General features: G+C 32.2%; 1 protein-coding gene across 6 annotated transcripts in view; it reads left to right on the top strand.

Moving 5' to 3' along the window:
* LOC143243918 (cysteine protease ATG4B-like) overlaps window positions 1–19064 on the top strand; it is a 47750-nt gene that overhangs the window by 8454 nt on the left and 20232 nt on the right. For 5 of the 6 annotated variants that reach the window (XM_076487712.1, XM_076487708.1, XM_076487710.1 and 2 more), the window contains exons 3-7: window positions 3735–3806; window positions 5585–5683; window positions 8314–8412; window positions 10304–10376; window positions 11260–11339. In XM_076487712.1, the coding sequence (XP_076343827.1) occupies window positions 3735–3806; window positions 5585–5683; window positions 8314–8412; window positions 10304–10376; window positions 11260–11339 (423 nt within the window). The remainder of the gene's footprint in view (window positions 1–3734; window positions 3807–5584; window positions 5684–8313; window positions 8413–10303; window positions 10377–11259; window positions 11340–19064) is intronic. The other variant, XM_076487711.1, reaches the window with a different exon arrangement.

Below are 19064 nucleotides of genomic sequence, written 5' to 3'. Positions count from 1 at the left end.
ATTGTGTTAAAAAAAACAAAACTTTCAAGTTACATTATTTGTGATTAACATATTATTGTGCAAGATTATATTACTAAGGTTTCAGAGCCATAAACAGGATCTATTTACCACTGAAATGTGTCAATATTCTGATCAGCATAGCTAAAAAGAGAAAGGTCCTCACCTTTCTTTAGATGGGGATATAGGGCAAATCCACATAATTTTGAGAGTGGGTGCATTTAGACTTTAGTTAGATGCACATGTATGTGAACAACCTTCAAGTATCCTTAACTTTCTTTCTGTGGACACTAAATTTAACAAAGAAACATAAGCACCTTTATTACAAATACTAAAATACTTCAATGAAAAAAGGGTTTTACATGTATTATATGTATTAAAGTGCTTTAATGAACAGTACTAAATCATCAAACAATTGCTAAGTTTTTTAAATTGCATAAAGACTCGACCCTTCGTAAGACATTTTCTAGACTGGTGTCACCAACAGTTTCATTTCATGTGAAGTAAGGATAAATCATTACATTTTTTTTTCCATACTACTGTGCTAAATTTTAAATCTTCGTATGACAGAAAAGATCTTTCACATGTATTAGCTTACTGACAGTGACTGAAGTGATTGCAAAACAGCAGATACACTGAGGAAGAACTCCAGAAGGATTTTACAACAGTTGTTGTACTCCTTGTGGAACAGATCTAACATCGCTAAATTTAGATTTCCATCTATCAAATCTGTGGTCAAATAAAAATACTGTATATATCATCTTTACTACTGTTATAACAAATCAAACTTCAGTTAAAGATTCAGTTTTTTGAGTTTCCTTATAACTAAGATAAATTGCTGAAGGTCAAAGAAGCTCCTTGGGAAAGCATTCCTTAAGATGGGAGAAAGGGATAGTTTGTTCCATCATATTGTTAATCACATTAAGTATTTGCACTATAACCTTTGATACAGCATGTCCATCTTCACAAAATTTAGTAGCCTTTAGGTAAAGATTACAAGTATTTTGTTTACAAAAAATATTTTGTAATGAAATATATTTTACTAAAGATTTGTTTGAAAATAGTGTTTCATTGCTAGTCTGAGTGCAAAGTGAGTTCATGTTGTTTATGTATTCTCTAAAACCTCAATACATTTCAAAGGTTTGTTTTCAGTAAGACTATATACTTTATTTTCTATACTCTAACTATGTGGGGTCTGTCACTTAACCAACCTTAGTTATCATAAAATATTAGGAAATAAATTGTATTTTTTGTGCTAGAATATGTATTTTTTTTTTTTATATATTGAACTTTCAGTCATACCTAGCTAACATTACATAACTTGCAATAACATAGTGCATGTACACTTGTTAATTATCCAGTAATATAAGACTGACCTTTAGTCTTCCCTGTCTTTGTTGTGTTTTAATGGACTAGTATTTTGTAATAGTCACATTTCAATTATTATACATTACATATGTATATAGATTATTACTATTTAGAACTATTAAACTTTATTTTTCTTAAAATATAGATAAATCAAAGGGTAAACTAAACAATTCTCTTGTTACAACCTTTGTATTCAACTATTGCTAGACATAGGTTGCTAAACCTTTTAAAATTTTGCCTGTATAGAATATCAAAAAAATGTTTCTTAGATTTTATATATACAGTTGAATAGCCAAAAAATTATAAATAACTAAACTTATACCATAGAATTCCACTATAATGTATTAAGCTCAGTAACTAAGATGTATTTTAGATTTAAAAAAATATGAAACATTGAGCAGATTAAAATTGCAACTCTACCTCCTTGGAAACTTGGATCAAAAGAATGTGGTAGCCTTTTCACAGATTAAAATGGCTGAAAAAACAACTCTGGAGACATTCTAATCTGCTGATTGGTTATTACATGTCATATTGTAGTAAAAGTATATAAGGGACCATTTCAAAAAAATGGAAAGAGGTGAAGAGGGCCACTGTGTTTGATTCAGTACATAGACCATATCTCAGCAAAATAAAAAGATGAGTTTGTTATTTGGCATTTTAGTTTGATAATGCTAGTTATTTTAATTCCTAATTTTTATGAAATTATAGATCCAGTATTTTGACATTACAAACATTTAATTTTAACAGTGCTGCATTCAACATACTGCATGAGCCAAGCATGACCAGATGATTAAGGCACTTGACTCATAATATGAGGATTGCGGGTTTGAAGTGCATCACACTAAACATACTTGCCATTTCAGCTGTGGGGGCATTACAATTTGATTGTCAATCCCACTATTCGTTGATAAAAGAGTGGCCCAAGACTTGGTGGTGGGTGGTGATGACTAGCTGCTTTCTAGTCTTACACTACTAAGTTAGAGATGGCTAGTTCAGATAACCTTCGTGTAGCTTTGTGCAAAATACAAAAACAAACATACCATGTGACTCACCAGAATATATATTTAGATGGTTTCTTTTAATATATAGTTTTAAAGTAAGAAATTAACTCGTATATAATAAAGTTTGAATTGCAATCTACAATTTCATTCCAAACTTATTGACATAAATTCATAAAATAGTAGTTCAATAAAATATTGAATTCAAGTCAACAATTGAGATGACATGGCCTTTGACCTGTGACCTGTCGTAAAAGGCCTAATCGATCCTTGAAACAATAATTACATATTTAAATCTTTGTATACCAGTAATACTTTAACTTATTAAATAAAATAAAGGTTTTGTGTTAAGAAAATTTAATCTTACTAACAGACAACATCTTTAGACATTTTCTGCAGTCTCATTATAATGTAAAATCTCCATGTTGGTGAAACTTTTTCTGATATAGGTTTTTCTCACTTAATATTACATGCAGTTATTTACTACATGCATGTGAGAGCGTGAGAAGTGTTTACCTTCTGAAAATATACTGCTGAAGTTTTTGAGTGAAACAATAAATTAAATCATACATTTCCAACATTGTAATAAATTACTTTGAAAACATGCATACAAGAAGGGTTATATTGTAGATACAAAGATGCTACTGCTATAAGAGCAGTAAATTAAAAAAGCTATGATATAGATCTCTCTTATATAACATATAATGAACCATTTCCTGTGACCCTCTTTCAAACATAAATATTAATTAGAAACAAGGTAGAGTTGAATGTTAAAAACAAAATTGCTTATTTATGGTATAACTGGAGAAATCCAAATCTTTAATGTGGCAAATTAAGCTTAGGAACCTGAGTTGGTCAGAAACTTAATATTTTGTTTGTAAATCCATGTTAGCTATATCATATAATTTCCTATGTAACAGCAGTTTTGTTCATAAAGAGCCTAAAAGGTCCAGAAAACATTCAAGAAGTACAGTATGAAATTAGCTTCACTTGATTGTTCTTTATATTATTGAAAATTTAAATAATTGAAATTTTAGTGATCTTTGGAAAAACATCTCTAAACCACAATTTGTAGACCTTTTTACACAATGTGTGTTTGTGTGTTTTCTTATAGCAAAGCCACATCAGGCTACATGCTGAGCCCACTGAGGGGATTCGAACCCCTGATTTTAGTGCTGTAAATCCGGAGACATACCGCTGTGCTAGTGGGGACTCTTTTTATACAGATTCTTGTTTCAGCAATTATTGGCAAGCTTATAAACTGAAATTTAGATGGTGTCTTTGTGTTTTCTGTTATTCTTTACAATATAAATAAATGCATGGCATATAATTTGTCCTTGGTTTTAGATGCTTCTATTTGGATTTTTACAGATTTAGAAGAACTCAGAAATGATGTTAAATCAAAAATATGGCTTACATATAGAAAACATTTTTCACCAATTGGTAAGTTAGAACTGTAGTATGGGTAATAAATGTCAAGGATTTGCTGTATCTTTGTTTTATTTTGTGATTAATAAATTATTTTTTTGGTTTACTTTTTGACACAGTTGTCTTTCTAGCTAGTTTGTATGAACAGTTCTGCAAGTTAATTGAACTTTGAAGAGAGTAATTAATTCAGTTTCCCTCTATAGTGTATAGAGGAGTGATTTCCAAACATTTTTCACTAACCATGTTCCAATTCCTTACCTTGATTTGTGTGACACTCCTGCTGCTACATGCAGTGTTTTTGTTTTTTAAATGTTTTTAATTACTCTGTGTTTGGTGAAATTGTTGTGACACAAAGTTTAGAAACCACTTGGAAACTATATTAATGTTAATTTGTCTTTATCAACCTAACTTTCCTGCTCAATAAATATGGATTTGATTCACACCTATTGAAATATTTTACCAATGGTTATCATTACTCTTTATTCTTAACTAGGTTTCCTTGGTGTGTTGTAGTACAAGAAATATTCTATACCTCCTTTAAATATATATATAATTTAAAACTGAAACATTTTCAGGAATTGAAAGAACATTTTAGAGAAATTCTTTTAAATAACTTTCCACATCTGTGGTCTGTTTTTAAGTTGTAAAAGGGTGTGAACAAAGTGCAGTATTTTGTGAATTACACAAAATGAATGCTACAAAAAAAAGACAAAACATATTGTTTACAAGGTATTTGAATACATGTTTTGGAACTAGTTGGAATTTATTTTACTTAAATTTTGAAATGTTGAATACAGGTGTCCTCTTGACACCTGAAAAGGTGCTCACCGGACCATATAGGGTGAACAAAAACTGCAGAGTTACTATTGTGATTAATACACATACATTTTTACCATGTTACTTTGAATTTAAGATGCACCTTTTTTTTCACACTTTTCTGAACTGAAACTTTAGGTTTTGTCTTAAATTCAAGGTTTTATTTTTCCCTCTTTTGAAAGTCTCAAAAACATCATTTTCCTTGAACAACAAAGATTTTTGAAAAAAAATCATGCATTAACAAACAGATTGGATTATATTTTAAAAAGAACTTAACTTAGAAAGGCTAAAAAACATGTACAAGACATCAAATTTGCTGATGTTGGTGCCTCTAGCAGTATAGTTGGATATCACCATACTCAGTCTTTGTCTGACTTTCCTGCAGTTCAGATGCTATTTTATTGTTGTTTTTTATTACATTTTTTACCCATGAAAAGGCATTTTATGTTTGCCAAATTTAATCCATTAAACTGTATTAATTATTTATTCAACAGAATGACTACTCTGCTATTACACATTCCTTTAATGATTAGTTTTTCTTTAGTTCCTTTGCTTGTTCTTTTGTACTCAGATTGGAATTATAGGTCTTGTAAAGTATAGTTTTCCTAGTTTTGAAATTTAGATGTTGTGAATGTGGATATCTATTTTTCTATTTACTCGTTTTTCTTTTTTTTTTCTGGTTTGATTATATCACGACCTAGAATTAAGCAGTGGAGATTATTTTCACATGTTTTGAATATGAATGAAGCATGTTTGTAGTTATATACTTTGTTTTCATCAACAGTAAATAATAAAGTATTTTATTGAAATTTATTTATTGGAAATTGAAAATAATTTGTTTGATTGTGAATAATTTAAAGAGGATTTGAAGCTACTTCAATTAAATTATCTTTCTGACTGATAAAGCTAATATGTTATACTCTTATTATTGAAGAAAAACCTTAGTTAGTATGACAATACATGTTTCTTTAACTCAGGTGGTATTGGTCCTACAACCGATACAGGTTGGGGTTGTATGTTACGTTGTGGACAAATGGCTTTGGCTCAGGCACTGATCAACCACCATCTTGGAAGAGGTATGTTTATTGTAAAAGTTATGATGAACATGACTGAAAATAATGCATCATTCATACAATATCAATCCAAACAGTTCAATGCCTTATCATCTGGCTGTATAACATTTTTCTATGCAAAGAATTTTTGGAGAATATCTTAACTTCCTGGATACGATTTATATAAACTTAAGAAGGAATAATTATTCTCTTGAAAAGAAATGGACAAAATAATTTTATTTGGGACAAATATCTTCACAGGCTAATTTCTAGTAAAACAGAACAGGTTATACAAAAGGTCTGATTGCTTTTAGATTTAAAAGTGCAGAGAAATACACATCAATTATACCAGTCGTAAAATTTTAAGTATATTCTTTCCTTCTACATTGGTGTGACTTTATCCTACTTTCAACTTGTATTTTAGTTGGCCAGTTTAAACATTTTACATTCTTCTACACGTAGAAATGTTTCTTTGATACTATCAGCTACATCTTTCTAATGTATGTAACTAATGGACACCATCATACCAGTGCTCTAAAGCACTTGTAGAATGAGTTTTATGAGTGCTTGTTAGAGCCCTCACCAAATCTCTTATGATGTCCACTATTTTGGGGCCACTTTTGGTCCTTTTTATCTTTTATCAAGAAGTAAATACTTTTGAATTTGGATCCTGATGTTATCTGTTATGGCATTGTCTGCACTGTTAGTTGTTGTTTGTTTATATAGTGCTCACAGATTGCTTCATGTGACCCTGTTGGCTACTATGATTCTGATACTTTAATTTTAATCAGCTTAGACTAGTGATATTACACGTGCAGTAATGTGACATCATTCAATTTTATTGTTGTATACAGACATGATATATTTATAAATGAGAAATTAAATCATTGTTTTAAAGTTTAAATTACAAAGTCAGATATTTAATTATTAGCAAAATTCATAATAGTATGAAGAATTTAGCAACTTTAATTGTGACTTCAGTTGCACATGAGTTTTTGTTTTCATGACGCAAGGCTGTACGTGCTGCCACATTAATTAGAGATCATTATAGTTTAGTGAGATGCTGTTAATATGTTTCACTTTAACTAGCAAAACTACTTTGTAGAAAAGCATTAGAATTCAATCAGTACAAATTAACTTTTATGATCTAGCTAACAGCCTCCCTGAACATTTTTAAAACTTAAAGGAATGTAATGCTGCATCATTTCTTCATTTGTGATCAATTTGCTGATCTCAGATACTATGATTTTTTCACACACAAATTGATTGATAAGTCCACCCAATGTCTAAACAAATGGGATATTTTTGGAGGCATTAAATTTGTTGCAGACTAGTTACTTACCCAATTTGGTACTATAATCATAAAAATACAGTTGTAGAATTAGTACTTTTAGGTGAAAAAAATCCCAGTTCTGCTACAAATGTCAAACATTTCTTTTAATATCTCTCTATCCTATCCAACATGCTCATCCCTTCAGCCATAGAGGCTTTTTAATGTAACAATCAATCTTACTATTCATTGGTAAAAGGGAACTTAATGAGTTGGTGGTGGGTTGGTGATGACTAGCTGCCTTCCCTCTAGTCTTACATTGCTAAATCAGGGATGGCTGATGCAGACAGTCCTCATGTAGCTTTGCATAAAATTTAAAACAACTAAGTCTTTCAGTATTACAATTTCTATGTATCAAAACACTGGTAGGCCAGTGACCATTTAGAAAGGCAGAAAACAAAAATGTAACTGTTTAATTCAGCATGTAAGTTCTGATGGGACATCACTTTTGAATCTTGTCCCAAGCACCATTTTTATTTGCTACACCACTGTTCAGCTAATTGATTGTCCTTGCATGAAATTTTGATAGTTAGAATAATTGGCAAATTTATAAGCACTAATTTCAGCTGATTATTTTCCTGGCTTATACCACTAATTAAGCTGAACAGTCTTGAATTAATCAAATATGATATGAGAAATTATATGAGCAGAATTTTGATTTATCATATAATAGGAATAATCAGAAACATTAAATTAGTTGACTGTTTTTCTCTTTTTGTGACATCATTTGATTTAATTATAACATTGATTTTTAAATGATGCTATTCAATGATTGAGTTGATGCTTGTAAATAATTGTTTATATTGATTAATCAATGAATTTCTCTGCTCTACATAGTTATTTAAGATGTGAGGTGTGTGTGTGTGTGAAATTTGTTGTTTTTTAACTTCTAAACTAGAATATATCTAAAAATAGTTTGTTCTCTTTATTCTGAAGTAGAGAATGTAGCTGTGAGGGCTAGGCATAACCTAGTTGTTACTGTGTTGTGTTTAGATTTCAAATCCAAGGGTTTTTGGTTTGTGACCCATTACCTTGGAAATGCACTTTTGGTTCATGTTAAATGATATCATATCCTATCACAGATATATTAGTCAAAAGTAACCTAAGTAGTTTCAGTTAATGTTGTTGAGTACCTTTCCTCTCGTCCGTTAGTTCAAAATTAACCAAAAGTAATAAGCTGATAGCCCTTTGTATAGCGTTGTGTGTAAATTTCTAAAGTGAAGGTAAATAAAACTATTATCTCATACTACAGCTAGCAAATTGTGTTTCTAAATGTAAACATGAAATATTTATGTAGTTGATAAGATAAACTGTTCACTTACAGAATGGACGTGGAAGCGAGATGTAATAAACCCAACATATGTTAAGATCCTTCAAATGTTTCAAGATAAAAGCAGTTGTATCTACTCTATACACCAGATAGGTAAATGTTTATTTTCTGATATTTTTAATGTAAAAATAAATCTTATTGTCTATTGAAGTATGTAATAATAAAAGAAAAATGTTCTCAACTGTATTACATTAGAAACATATGTTTCTATTCATCATCTAATGATAGGGCCTGAGACAAACTGTGTTAATGGTAGCTTATATGACAGTTAAATAAGAATTTAAGTTTTTTTCCATTGTGGTTGTTTTTTTAACCACTAAATAGAAACAGGATTTGAAACATTCATGCATCCTATTCAGTCTCATATTTTCAGGCAGGAATGAAATGTGAAACTGAAGAGAACACGTGAATTCCTTAAAATGTGTCTAATTTCATGCCTTCAGATAGTTTGTCCATTGACTGGGTATTTTTTTTATTCCAGAGTTTTTCAACACTTTTATACCTAGATGTAATGAGAACTGAAATGAACAAATTACTTGGGTATAATTCTTCTTGAATAGCTGTTTGACTACAAAGTAAACACCAAAATAACAGAGTATTCTTACTATAACTTTTGATAATATTTGTTTATTTTCATGAAATTTTACAGAATATTAGCAAATGTTATGAGAATTTTGCATCCAAAATCAGTTCTTTATTATTATTATTATTATTATTATTATAATTTTTTAATTTAAGATTTACTTGTAAATATTTTTCTTTAGGAATGTTCATTATTAAAGTTCATTATACAAAGTGAATTTTATTTTAAGACTAAAAATACTCCTCTTTGTCTGAAAATTGTCAAATTTCAGTTGCATAATTTCTATAACCTTCTAAGTAATTACCAGATATTTTTATTAGAACAACTGCATTTTAGCTGTTCCTTTCTCTACCTTAACTCTATATATGGGATTGGCTGAATCAACTGACCTTGTAACTGCCATAAGAAACCAGATATAATTCTAAATTACCCTTATTTTTTCACTCCAGAATATCTGCAACTTGTAACAGAAAATGATAAAGTTCACTCTAAATATCTTAAATCTTGTTAGGTGATATATCTATTTGTATTTGTTTTATTGGCATTTTGACACTGTCTGGCTAATAATAGTGACATACAAGTGGAACACGTGCAACTCATTACTGTGACGAATACATTAAAACCAGTCTTTACAAAGTACAAATATTTTCCTAGTCTTAGTGCCAGTTTATCAATATTCTGTACAATATCACATTTTAGTTGCCATACATATATAATTACTCTTTACAAATAAATTGTTAAAATTGAGTTACTTAAAACATAGAACAATAAATAAAGAAATATATAGTAAATCATGACCTCTACTATTTATGATGAAATGAAGGTTTTTCTTTTATTTACATATCGTACTTGCTAATGCTTGTCAAAATTCACCTGCGGAGAATGTAAAAATAATAACTTGTGGAGGTTTTATGTATGTGTTTTGAAGTGACAAAAAGTTGGAAATTACCAACACCACAAAACCTTTTACATAATTATAACTGTTCATTTCACAATACGTACTTGGTGTAACTTGTGTATTGTAACATCTTCATTTTCATGCATACCATATGATCATCTTTCAATGTATTTACACTTTCCTATAGCAAGTGAGGATGTAATTATATTGGTGCTGGTTGTTGTTTTTTTTTAATAAAATAATGGATCAGTAAATTAGGGCATGTATGAATAATAAATTTTTGTTCTGATAAGATAATAAATATATAGGAAGTTTTTAGTATTTAAGAGTATCTTTACTAACAAAAAGTATGGACATAAAATATGTTAAGGTTTTAACATAATACATACATTTAATTTGATATATTGTTCATCCTTTCATAGCAATTGTCACAAAACAGTGACAAATTTATTTGAGGACATTTATTTCCTGATTAACTTTTTATGACTTCTGTACATTTGTAGCACAAATGGGAATATTGGAAGGAAGGGCTGTAGGACAGTGGTTTGGACCCAATACAATAGCACAAGTGCTGAAGTAAGTTGATTTAAAAATTAACCTTCTTTTGTGTACAGTTTTTATGAAATGTTCAGTGGCTAGTTGTACAGAAAATTGATTATTTTTTCATCTAAAAAATTAAAGAAATATGTATGATTCTGTTTCTCCCCCCTTTTTTTATTTGAAAAACTGTTCTTTTATTTAACATAAAGACATTAAATTTCTGAGAGGTAATTGTGTCTCATTGTCTCAATTGCCATTCCTTTACTATGAAAAGAATCATGATTAATTTGGGCTTTTATCAGTTAATATCCCATATCTTTAGATTAACTGAAAAATCTGTTTTAATCTAATGATTTAAGTATTGTGTAATTCATATTTCCAACACTGAAAGTTGGTTATTAAGCAGTATATTTTCATCAGAAAATGTGTCTGAAATTCATATTTTACTGGGTTTTACAAATCTTAGTGTGGAATTAGTATCTTCCTAGTGAATTTTAGTATTATAATTTCTTGTTTTATACCATCACTTCATTATTTATTAATATTCTAAACGAAATAGATTTTTGTGTGATAAATATCTGACAAATGTTAGTGAGTTTTAAAAGTGGTTGGAAAATAAGAATGGGAATATTTGTTTTATGAAAAAATGTTCTGTGTGCTAAAATTGTTTTCCAAGTGTATATTGCCTCTAATACTAAAGTCTGTAAGATTGTTATTGACAGTAATTTGTGATGATAATAAAGTCACTTAAAGTAAAAATGTATCTTAAAATGGCTGGTATGGGTATTAAATCATTTATTAAAATAAAGTAGATAATGTTTCGACCTTTTGTTAACCTGAAGATGACCTAAGAAGGTCAAAACATTGTTCATGGCAGCATAGTTATTGGCATAACTTGTTGTTGCTTCTCTTTGATCAGAAAACTGTCTGTGTATGATGATTGGACATCGTTGGTTATTTATGTAGCTATGGACAATGCTGTGATAATTGATGACATTAGTGAGTTATCAATTGTTTTTGTATTTTTTTACCTTTATCACTATAAAAATATAATATTTTTACTGCTTTAGACAAGTATTTATATACCAGATTAAATAGTGAAATGTATTTTTGTATAATAATTCTATTTAAGTGTTTTCCCACCTCAGTATTATACATATTCTGTTTAAATTATGTATGAACAGTGTCATTTCTGTTCATCATTTTTTTTTTTTTTTTTTTTTTTTTTCCATATTTGGAAAAGTTATTATGCTATTGTGCACTGTGAACACTGAGTTAAAGATAACTTTGACTGACAAATATCATTAGATATTTTTTTGTGATTAAATGCTTAGGTATTGGTGTATGCTGCCACTTTGAGAAGTTATCTTGAGTAATCTTTTCCTGGCTTAGTCTTCTTGATTTAAATATTTTTTTCAAGTACAGAAAAATTTAAACACAGACAAAACTTTCAACCACCCTGGATAACCATGATAGCATCCACACTATAACTCTTAATGCTTTAAGTATATCTTCACAAAACCTGTCGAGCTTTTAGTCAATGCAATGAGTCTTTTATACAGAAAATAAGTCATTTTTTCTGTTTAAGTGTTTTTACTAATAATTTGCATGAAAATGTATTATGGACACACACTGTGATTCTGTGTAGTTTTGAGTGCAAAATTATTTTTACGTTAAAATTAAAAATATATTTCTTTACTTCATAGTTTTCCTATTAGATTTATAGAACCTCCTTATTTATTTAATATCAAAAGTTCTTTTCCATAAAACTTTATATAAGCTGTTATTTTCTCTGCTGTAACACTGTATGTAACAAAGTAAATGTGGAAAATGTATTGGAGAAACCATCCTGAAAATTGCATTATTATTGCTGTTTTCAAACCATTATTTTGTGTTCATTTAATGTTATTATTGTATGTTGTGCAGTATTTTACCAATAATACCTATGCAGACTCTTCTGAGGACAGCATGCCATATGACTCTGCATTATTACTGCACTGTGTATTAGCTTATTGTTGGGGAGGTTTCCAAAGAGTGGGTAACAACAGAGCATTTGGAAACTTGAATTGTTTCATTATTTTCCAATAGGGGGATTTTGTCAGTTATTTGAATTGTACATTGTCACTGTTGGAGATATTGCTAAGTTAAAAGCATTAAACAGGCATTTACAAAGTGACTAACTATTGGATAGCTATGAAACATTCCATTTCATCATTTGACAGTCCTGTTATGAATACAAGAAGTTACCTTAAATGTAGTTGCAGTTCTACAAACATGATTTGGTTTAGTTACTTCTGAATAAGAAAACTGAGTATTTTGGGTTGTTTGAATAGAAAGCAAAGGGTTTACAAACAAAAATCACAAAAGTGGGCACTTGTAATCAGCTGCCAATTGCACTTGTAACTAACAGGAGCATATACATTTATCGACAGTAAAAGTTATCATTTCACTAAGTGCTGAGGTTTAAAACACATTTGATGTGTTGATCATAGAGGTGATACATTTTAAATAATTCAGCCAATGTAATGTGAGTCTTTATTGTAAAACATTTTAAAGTTATTTCTTTTTAATTTTTTTAAGATTCAAAAGTTGGTTACATACATGATAGATACAGTTAGGAGCATTTTTAAGAAGGCCAATTTAAAAAAATCTTTCAACAACTAGTTTGAAGATGTCTATCTTTACAAACAAAAACTGTCACTTTATTTAACATTTGGCTGGAATACTTTAATTTGGAAAGTGGTTTAGTTCAAAATGAGTCAGTGATAGTATAAAAATCTTAATTTATGATTGAAGTGAATGATGAATTCAGGTTCTGAACCTCAACAGTTTGTTTATTGCTCAGTGGCCACATGAGTTTTTTTTATCATGTACTACTGTTGAGGTCAGGCCACATTTTTGTTTTTCGCTTGTTAAGTAAAAAATGGAAAATGTGCTTATATATTTGCATGGCACATTTTATTGATAACTTCAACCATTTCAAACTTAACTAGCCTTCAGAGTACTAAATTCTCTGTAGTTATTAGTTTTAAAGATTAAACTGCCAATATTACATAATTGGAATTGTGCTGATTGTGTGTTTTTATAATTATTGTGAATTGATTTCCAATTGTAACATGATCAGTAAAACAGTAATATTATGTTTGTTTGGTTTTGGTTTTTTTTTCACTTTTGGCTAGTGTAGCCTGTGAAGTTAGATTCAAAAGTGCTTGCCTTGATGTGCATACGTGTATGAACAATGTACATGTAGTAAGGTAGATTCTCCAAAGAACTTGCAAGCTTCTAAGAGTGTGTCTGTGTGTGTGTGTGTATATATATATACATGGTAGCCCATAAGTCCCTACCCATCCATATATCTTATGTATCCAGTGCATCTGTGTGCTGTCTCTCATTTTGCTGCATAATATTATGCTATGATTATGTCACAATACGCTCTTCAAGTGTAAATGGGCTTACATCGGCCATATTTCTCTGAAAAAATATAAATTTATAATACATGCATGATTGAATATAACATAACATATGGATGGGTAGGGACTTACAGGCCACCCTGTGTGTGTGTGTGTGTGTATTTCAGATGAGTGATCTGTGATAGTTTGGTATCATTTATATAAAAATAAGTTAAACAGCATTATAATTAAACCCAGTTGTCATCTTTATAAAAGTTCGAATAATCATCATATATTTCAAACATTATGAATGAGGTTTTATATATTAATTTCAATATATTCTTACAAAAGGCAGAAATCACATTGCGTCAGCACCATCAGACGGCCATCGCAATGCTTTGTTTTTTGTTTTAATTTTATTGCTGGCCGAAATTACCATATATTTCAAACAGTATGAATGAAGTTTCATATATTAATTTCAATATATTCTTACAAAATTTTGAATATTGGACAAAGTGATAGCATTCTTATTAATGAAAGTGCATTTGCTTTGAACACACAGGCATTCATAGTAACTACTTTTGTGGATTGTACATGAATGGCATAGGTTTGTGAATTTGGAAAGGTTCATTTCATAGTTTGTCATCAGTTTTGCTCAGTTAAGAAACAGTTAGATCAATTTATGAGGAGTCAGACTTTTAATGGCTTATTTTCTTTTTAAGGGACCATGTGGATAACCCAGCAGACACTTTTGATGATTCTGCTGGCATTTAGGAGCTGTTGGCTTCCAGACCCCATTAATTTAAAACCCTGGTTAGTATTTTTCTTTAGATGTATTTCTTCCTCTTCATTCCAGTTACCATTGTTCAGATGTTTGTATTGTTCATGCTTCTTGCTTCTTACACCATACTTATATACTCCTCTTCCAAGACTGATCTTTCTTTCCAGGAAGGTTGCATTACTTTCATATCTCTCATCTGTTTGTCACCTATATAATCATTCCAATCCAGATCAGCTGCTGTGTCCTTTGGGGTGTTTACACAAACTTCTTCCTGTCATGGGTCATCTGAGCCTTTTCTGGGACTCCTCTCTTTGAACACTTACTGGATGGGTCCTCTGACTCCTCTGTTTGTCTTTGTATGTGGATGATCACAGGTTATTTCACATTTCTTTGCATTTGAATCTATGATGAACTTATTTTCTTGTTTCTTTCCTATGTTGGCCCCAAGATGAAATCTTCCAAACAGGTATATGGACAACTTCTCACATGTCTGTTGCACCTTCTTTTAACACTGGCTGTTTCATGTCCTGCAGGATTTCAACTTTTCCCCAGTTGCCATACTTCGAACTACCCACTGTCCTTGCAATAAATACATGTTTCCTTTTTCTGTTCTCTCCCTTTCTATTGAAGGAATCCCACCAGGTGGCTGGGTTGCCTCCCAGGGTGTATTTATCTGCATTAAACCGAGATAAAAGAAAAGGCTCAAACCATCTGTCCAGGTTTGACCTGTGTCTGCTGCAAGATTGGGTGTTCTGTGAGACCACTTGGTGTATCCTCATGGTATACATATTTACTGAGTTGTCTGATTCAGACTGTAGATCACACCCACTGCAGCACAAGTGAACCTTCACACTTACCAGTTCCTAATTGTTGGGTGGTGGATCATACAGAATCCTCACCAATTTGGCTTTTAGTGCAATGTGGTTAGAAACAGGGCAGTGTAGTACTGGTCAAGCTTTACAGTCATAACACACTTTAATATGCCCTTCTCCTGCAGCCAAAGCCTATTCAGTAGAATTGAGGTCAGCACACTGTGTACAGTCCAATGATGCCCCAACTGCACTACACATGTGGACTTAGACTGCTTGAGTAGAAGTGCTCAAATAGTCATTTTGTTTGTTATACCCATTCCTGCAACACTTAGGACTCATATGCCTTTTCCATTTCCCATTCAAGGAATATAATATGGTTGATGAGGTATGGTGTCCAATGGGTGTGAGACTCTGTGGAGTCTTTACCATTGAGTGTCACACTCCATTGACTTCCCTTTGGGCATTTTCTGAAAGGAGCTCATCTAGGTAAAATTTGTGTGTGGGTGAACCTGTAAATGAGACAAGAGGATCCTGGTAGAAGATTGTTGTCTGGGGGTACCTGCAACGCCACTTTGACCCTGAATTCCTGAAGTCAGATGGCCTTGGGGTGGTCCCCAATGTTAATTGGCTGTCCTTTTGTGCTAGGGTTAACTGAGTAGCATGTTTGGGCATTCTCAACAGGTGTTCTGGACATGGTGTTTGAGTATAGTGCTCATGAAGCTCTGGTTCTGCTGCAGTGTCCTTGTTTGGCATTGTAGTACATTCCCTCATAGGACTCCAAGGTGAATGGGGTTAGTGGGCACTGAACTATCCTCCTTTTACTATGGATCCCACACATCCTGCACATTTGCTACAGTGGGTATGCAGATGGACCTTTCTGTGCCTCCTTCAGTCTTTTGTTATCCCCACCATGTGAAGAATGTTTTACCCTCTGTAGATAAACGAGTTGACAAGTCGACTTCTGCCATATCTGTCCCTAGTGTTGCTTCTAGTGATGGACAAGGTTCATCTCTTTCAGCTCCACCTTCTGGTGCCTGCTTGGGTGCATCTTCTTTGACCCTGAGATGCAGAATGGTTATTAGTTCATGCTTGCAGACACTGGAATCTTATTTCAGCTGACAGGGATCTGCTCATTCAACTCAGGGCAGGGTCCATGTATGTCAAAAGACCTTCTATTAAAGAAAAATGGTGTGGTTTAAACAGAAAGGTTCTTTGACCAGTTCTCCTCCACCTAAGTAAAAAAAAAAAAAAAGTCTCCTTTTAATATAGTTAGATTGTCAAGGTTTTCATTCTAATTTAAATGGCATTAAGGCTTTGGTTAATTTTTACCTCTGTCTCTTCTTATAGGAAACTTTCCTGAAGTCTACTGATACTGCCACCTTTCAACAGTTTTCTTTATATGATTATGACAGGTTGTTTGGATAAGTCCATGGTGGGGTGGCACTGCTGGTCAACCAACACATGCACACCTTGTCTGTTCCATTTGATACATCCTTAGAGGCTGTAACCATCTGTATCTCCTTGGGTCATACCTTCATTGTTTATTGTCTTTACCCCTATCCTGGGGAGACTTGTGATTAGTCAGACCTTGATATTCTCCTCAAACATTTGCTGCATCCCTTTTTATTATTTATCTTGGGATATATTAAAGGATGCAATCCCCTCTGATGGTGTGCCGATATTGATGGGAGGAATTGTTTTGTGGAGTACATGTTTTCAGATTATGACCTGTCTTCAATGCTGTTCTTGTACATATTTTTAGACACATAGTTAGTATCTTACTGCTATTGATCTATTTGTTCTCCATCATTTTTCTTGGAGGGCTATTGTAATCCATGAGGCAGTGATCATTTTCCTATAGTTTTGAGGGAACTTAGCTATGGTCAATGCAACCCAACCCAAATGCTGCAGTGGAAGTTGTACCAGACCAACTGACTCCACCTTGTATAAACTGATTCATCATTCAAGCAATGTTCATTCTGTAGCTAAAACTTTGACACATTTCTCTCTGTATTCTCATCCATAGTGGTTTCTAGCCTGCCAGCAGGCATAGAAGGCTTAGAAATGGACTTAAGATACTTATTTACAGATATTCCCACTCTTTCTAACCACATTGCTTTCCAGCAGGCCCCTGTCCATGTTTGCAAATCAGATGTTAAAGCCAAAAGGAAACTTGGATTAAGTTTACCACTAGCATCTCTTCTACCACAAGTTCAAGTTGTATGATTAGGAAGTTACTGTATAAAGTATTTCCAATACTCTCATCAAAAACTTATTTTTCCAGCACTTCCATCTATTCCTCTGTTTTTTCTGTTGGCAGTACATGAATCAGATCTGACAATTTTTACTATGAGATTCTACACCATCTTTCTCTCTTTCTCTTCTTCTGAGTTTTTTTTTTACCAGTTCTGGAACAACATTTTTTCTGATGTTTGGTGCAAAGTTATTGTCCTATGTTTTTCAAAGCCTGTGAAGTATCTCAAAATTCCTTTTAATTATAATCCAGCAGCTTTGATAATCTGTTTCTGTAAGATCTTAGATATGATTGTTAATTCTCATCTTGTTTGGCTCTTTCAATCAAACAACCTTCTCTTGGCCACCCAGTGTAGGTTTCATTGACAGCATTCCATCATGGACCATTTGATTTGACTTGATACGATAATTATCACAGAAGCCTTCAACAATGAGAGAACATCTTGTTTCTGTCTTCTTCGATCTTGAGAAGGCTTATGACTACATAAAAATGCAGCTCTGACATTGAGCTCCATCTCGGTGATGTTGTTCTTCCCATGGTCCTTAAGGCAAAATTCTTGGGGTTTATCTTTGACCGTAAGCTTACTTTCACATCAAACATTTATGTATCAAGTGTATGAGGGCACTTAACATCTTTTTATGTCCTCTCTTTCACCTCTTGGTGAGTGAATCAGTGTTCTATATTCAAGGTCCATTATGCTCTAATTTGATCCAAAATGGACTGTGGGTTTATGATTCTGTCAGGACCTCATCTATAAAGATTCTGTACACCATTCACCATCTGGGGCTTTCCTCACTTCTTCAGTCTATAGTTGCTACACCTACAAGTCCTACAAACCTCTTCTTAACATTCATCATTTGCTCTTTCTGAATAGACAGTCTGTCATCCTTCCTCTTGACTTTTGTATGCAGGGATAGTTGGTTGAATTGGGCATGTCATTGGACGATGTTGCTATCTCCATTGATCAACATTATTCCACCATGGTTTATTACCATCCACATCTGTGACCTTTCTTTGAGTCATCTGAGGATGGTAGATATTCCTGATTGGAAGGTACTGTATTTTATTTGCTGTGAGCATCTTTTGGACTATTCTTCTATTCCTGTTTATACAAATGGTACAAAATCAGACAAGGTGTATGCCATCTACCTTGCCCTGGATCACATAGAAGCTATGCTGTACAATGATTTTACTATTTGCAGTGACTCTGGCTCAGGAATCACAGTAGATTTTATGCTATTCTTGTTGATATTAAACAGCAACAACTGGCCCAATTATTTTCATCTACCACTAACATACAATTTTTTTTGGATAGCTAGCCTTGTCTGTATTTGTAGGAATGAGCTCATTGACACCTCAGCTAAGTCCACATGCTTGGGCGCTGTCACAGCCTGTTTCATACATGGACTGAGGTCCAATATTTAAGACTCGGCTTTGTACCAGTTGGCAGTTGTCTTTGAGTGAACCTTCTGTTGCTCTTTGGCCATC

This window comes from Tachypleus tridentatus, chromosome 2 (assembly GCF_004210375.1).
Source record: "Tachypleus tridentatus isolate NWPU-2018 chromosome 2, ASM421037v1, whole genome shotgun sequence".
Lineage (NCBI taxonomy): Eukaryota > Metazoa > Arthropoda > Merostomata > Xiphosura > Limulidae > Tachypleus > Tachypleus tridentatus.
The sequence above is the reverse complement of the archived record's forward strand: the minus strand, read 5'-3'. Positions and strand labels throughout refer to the sequence as shown.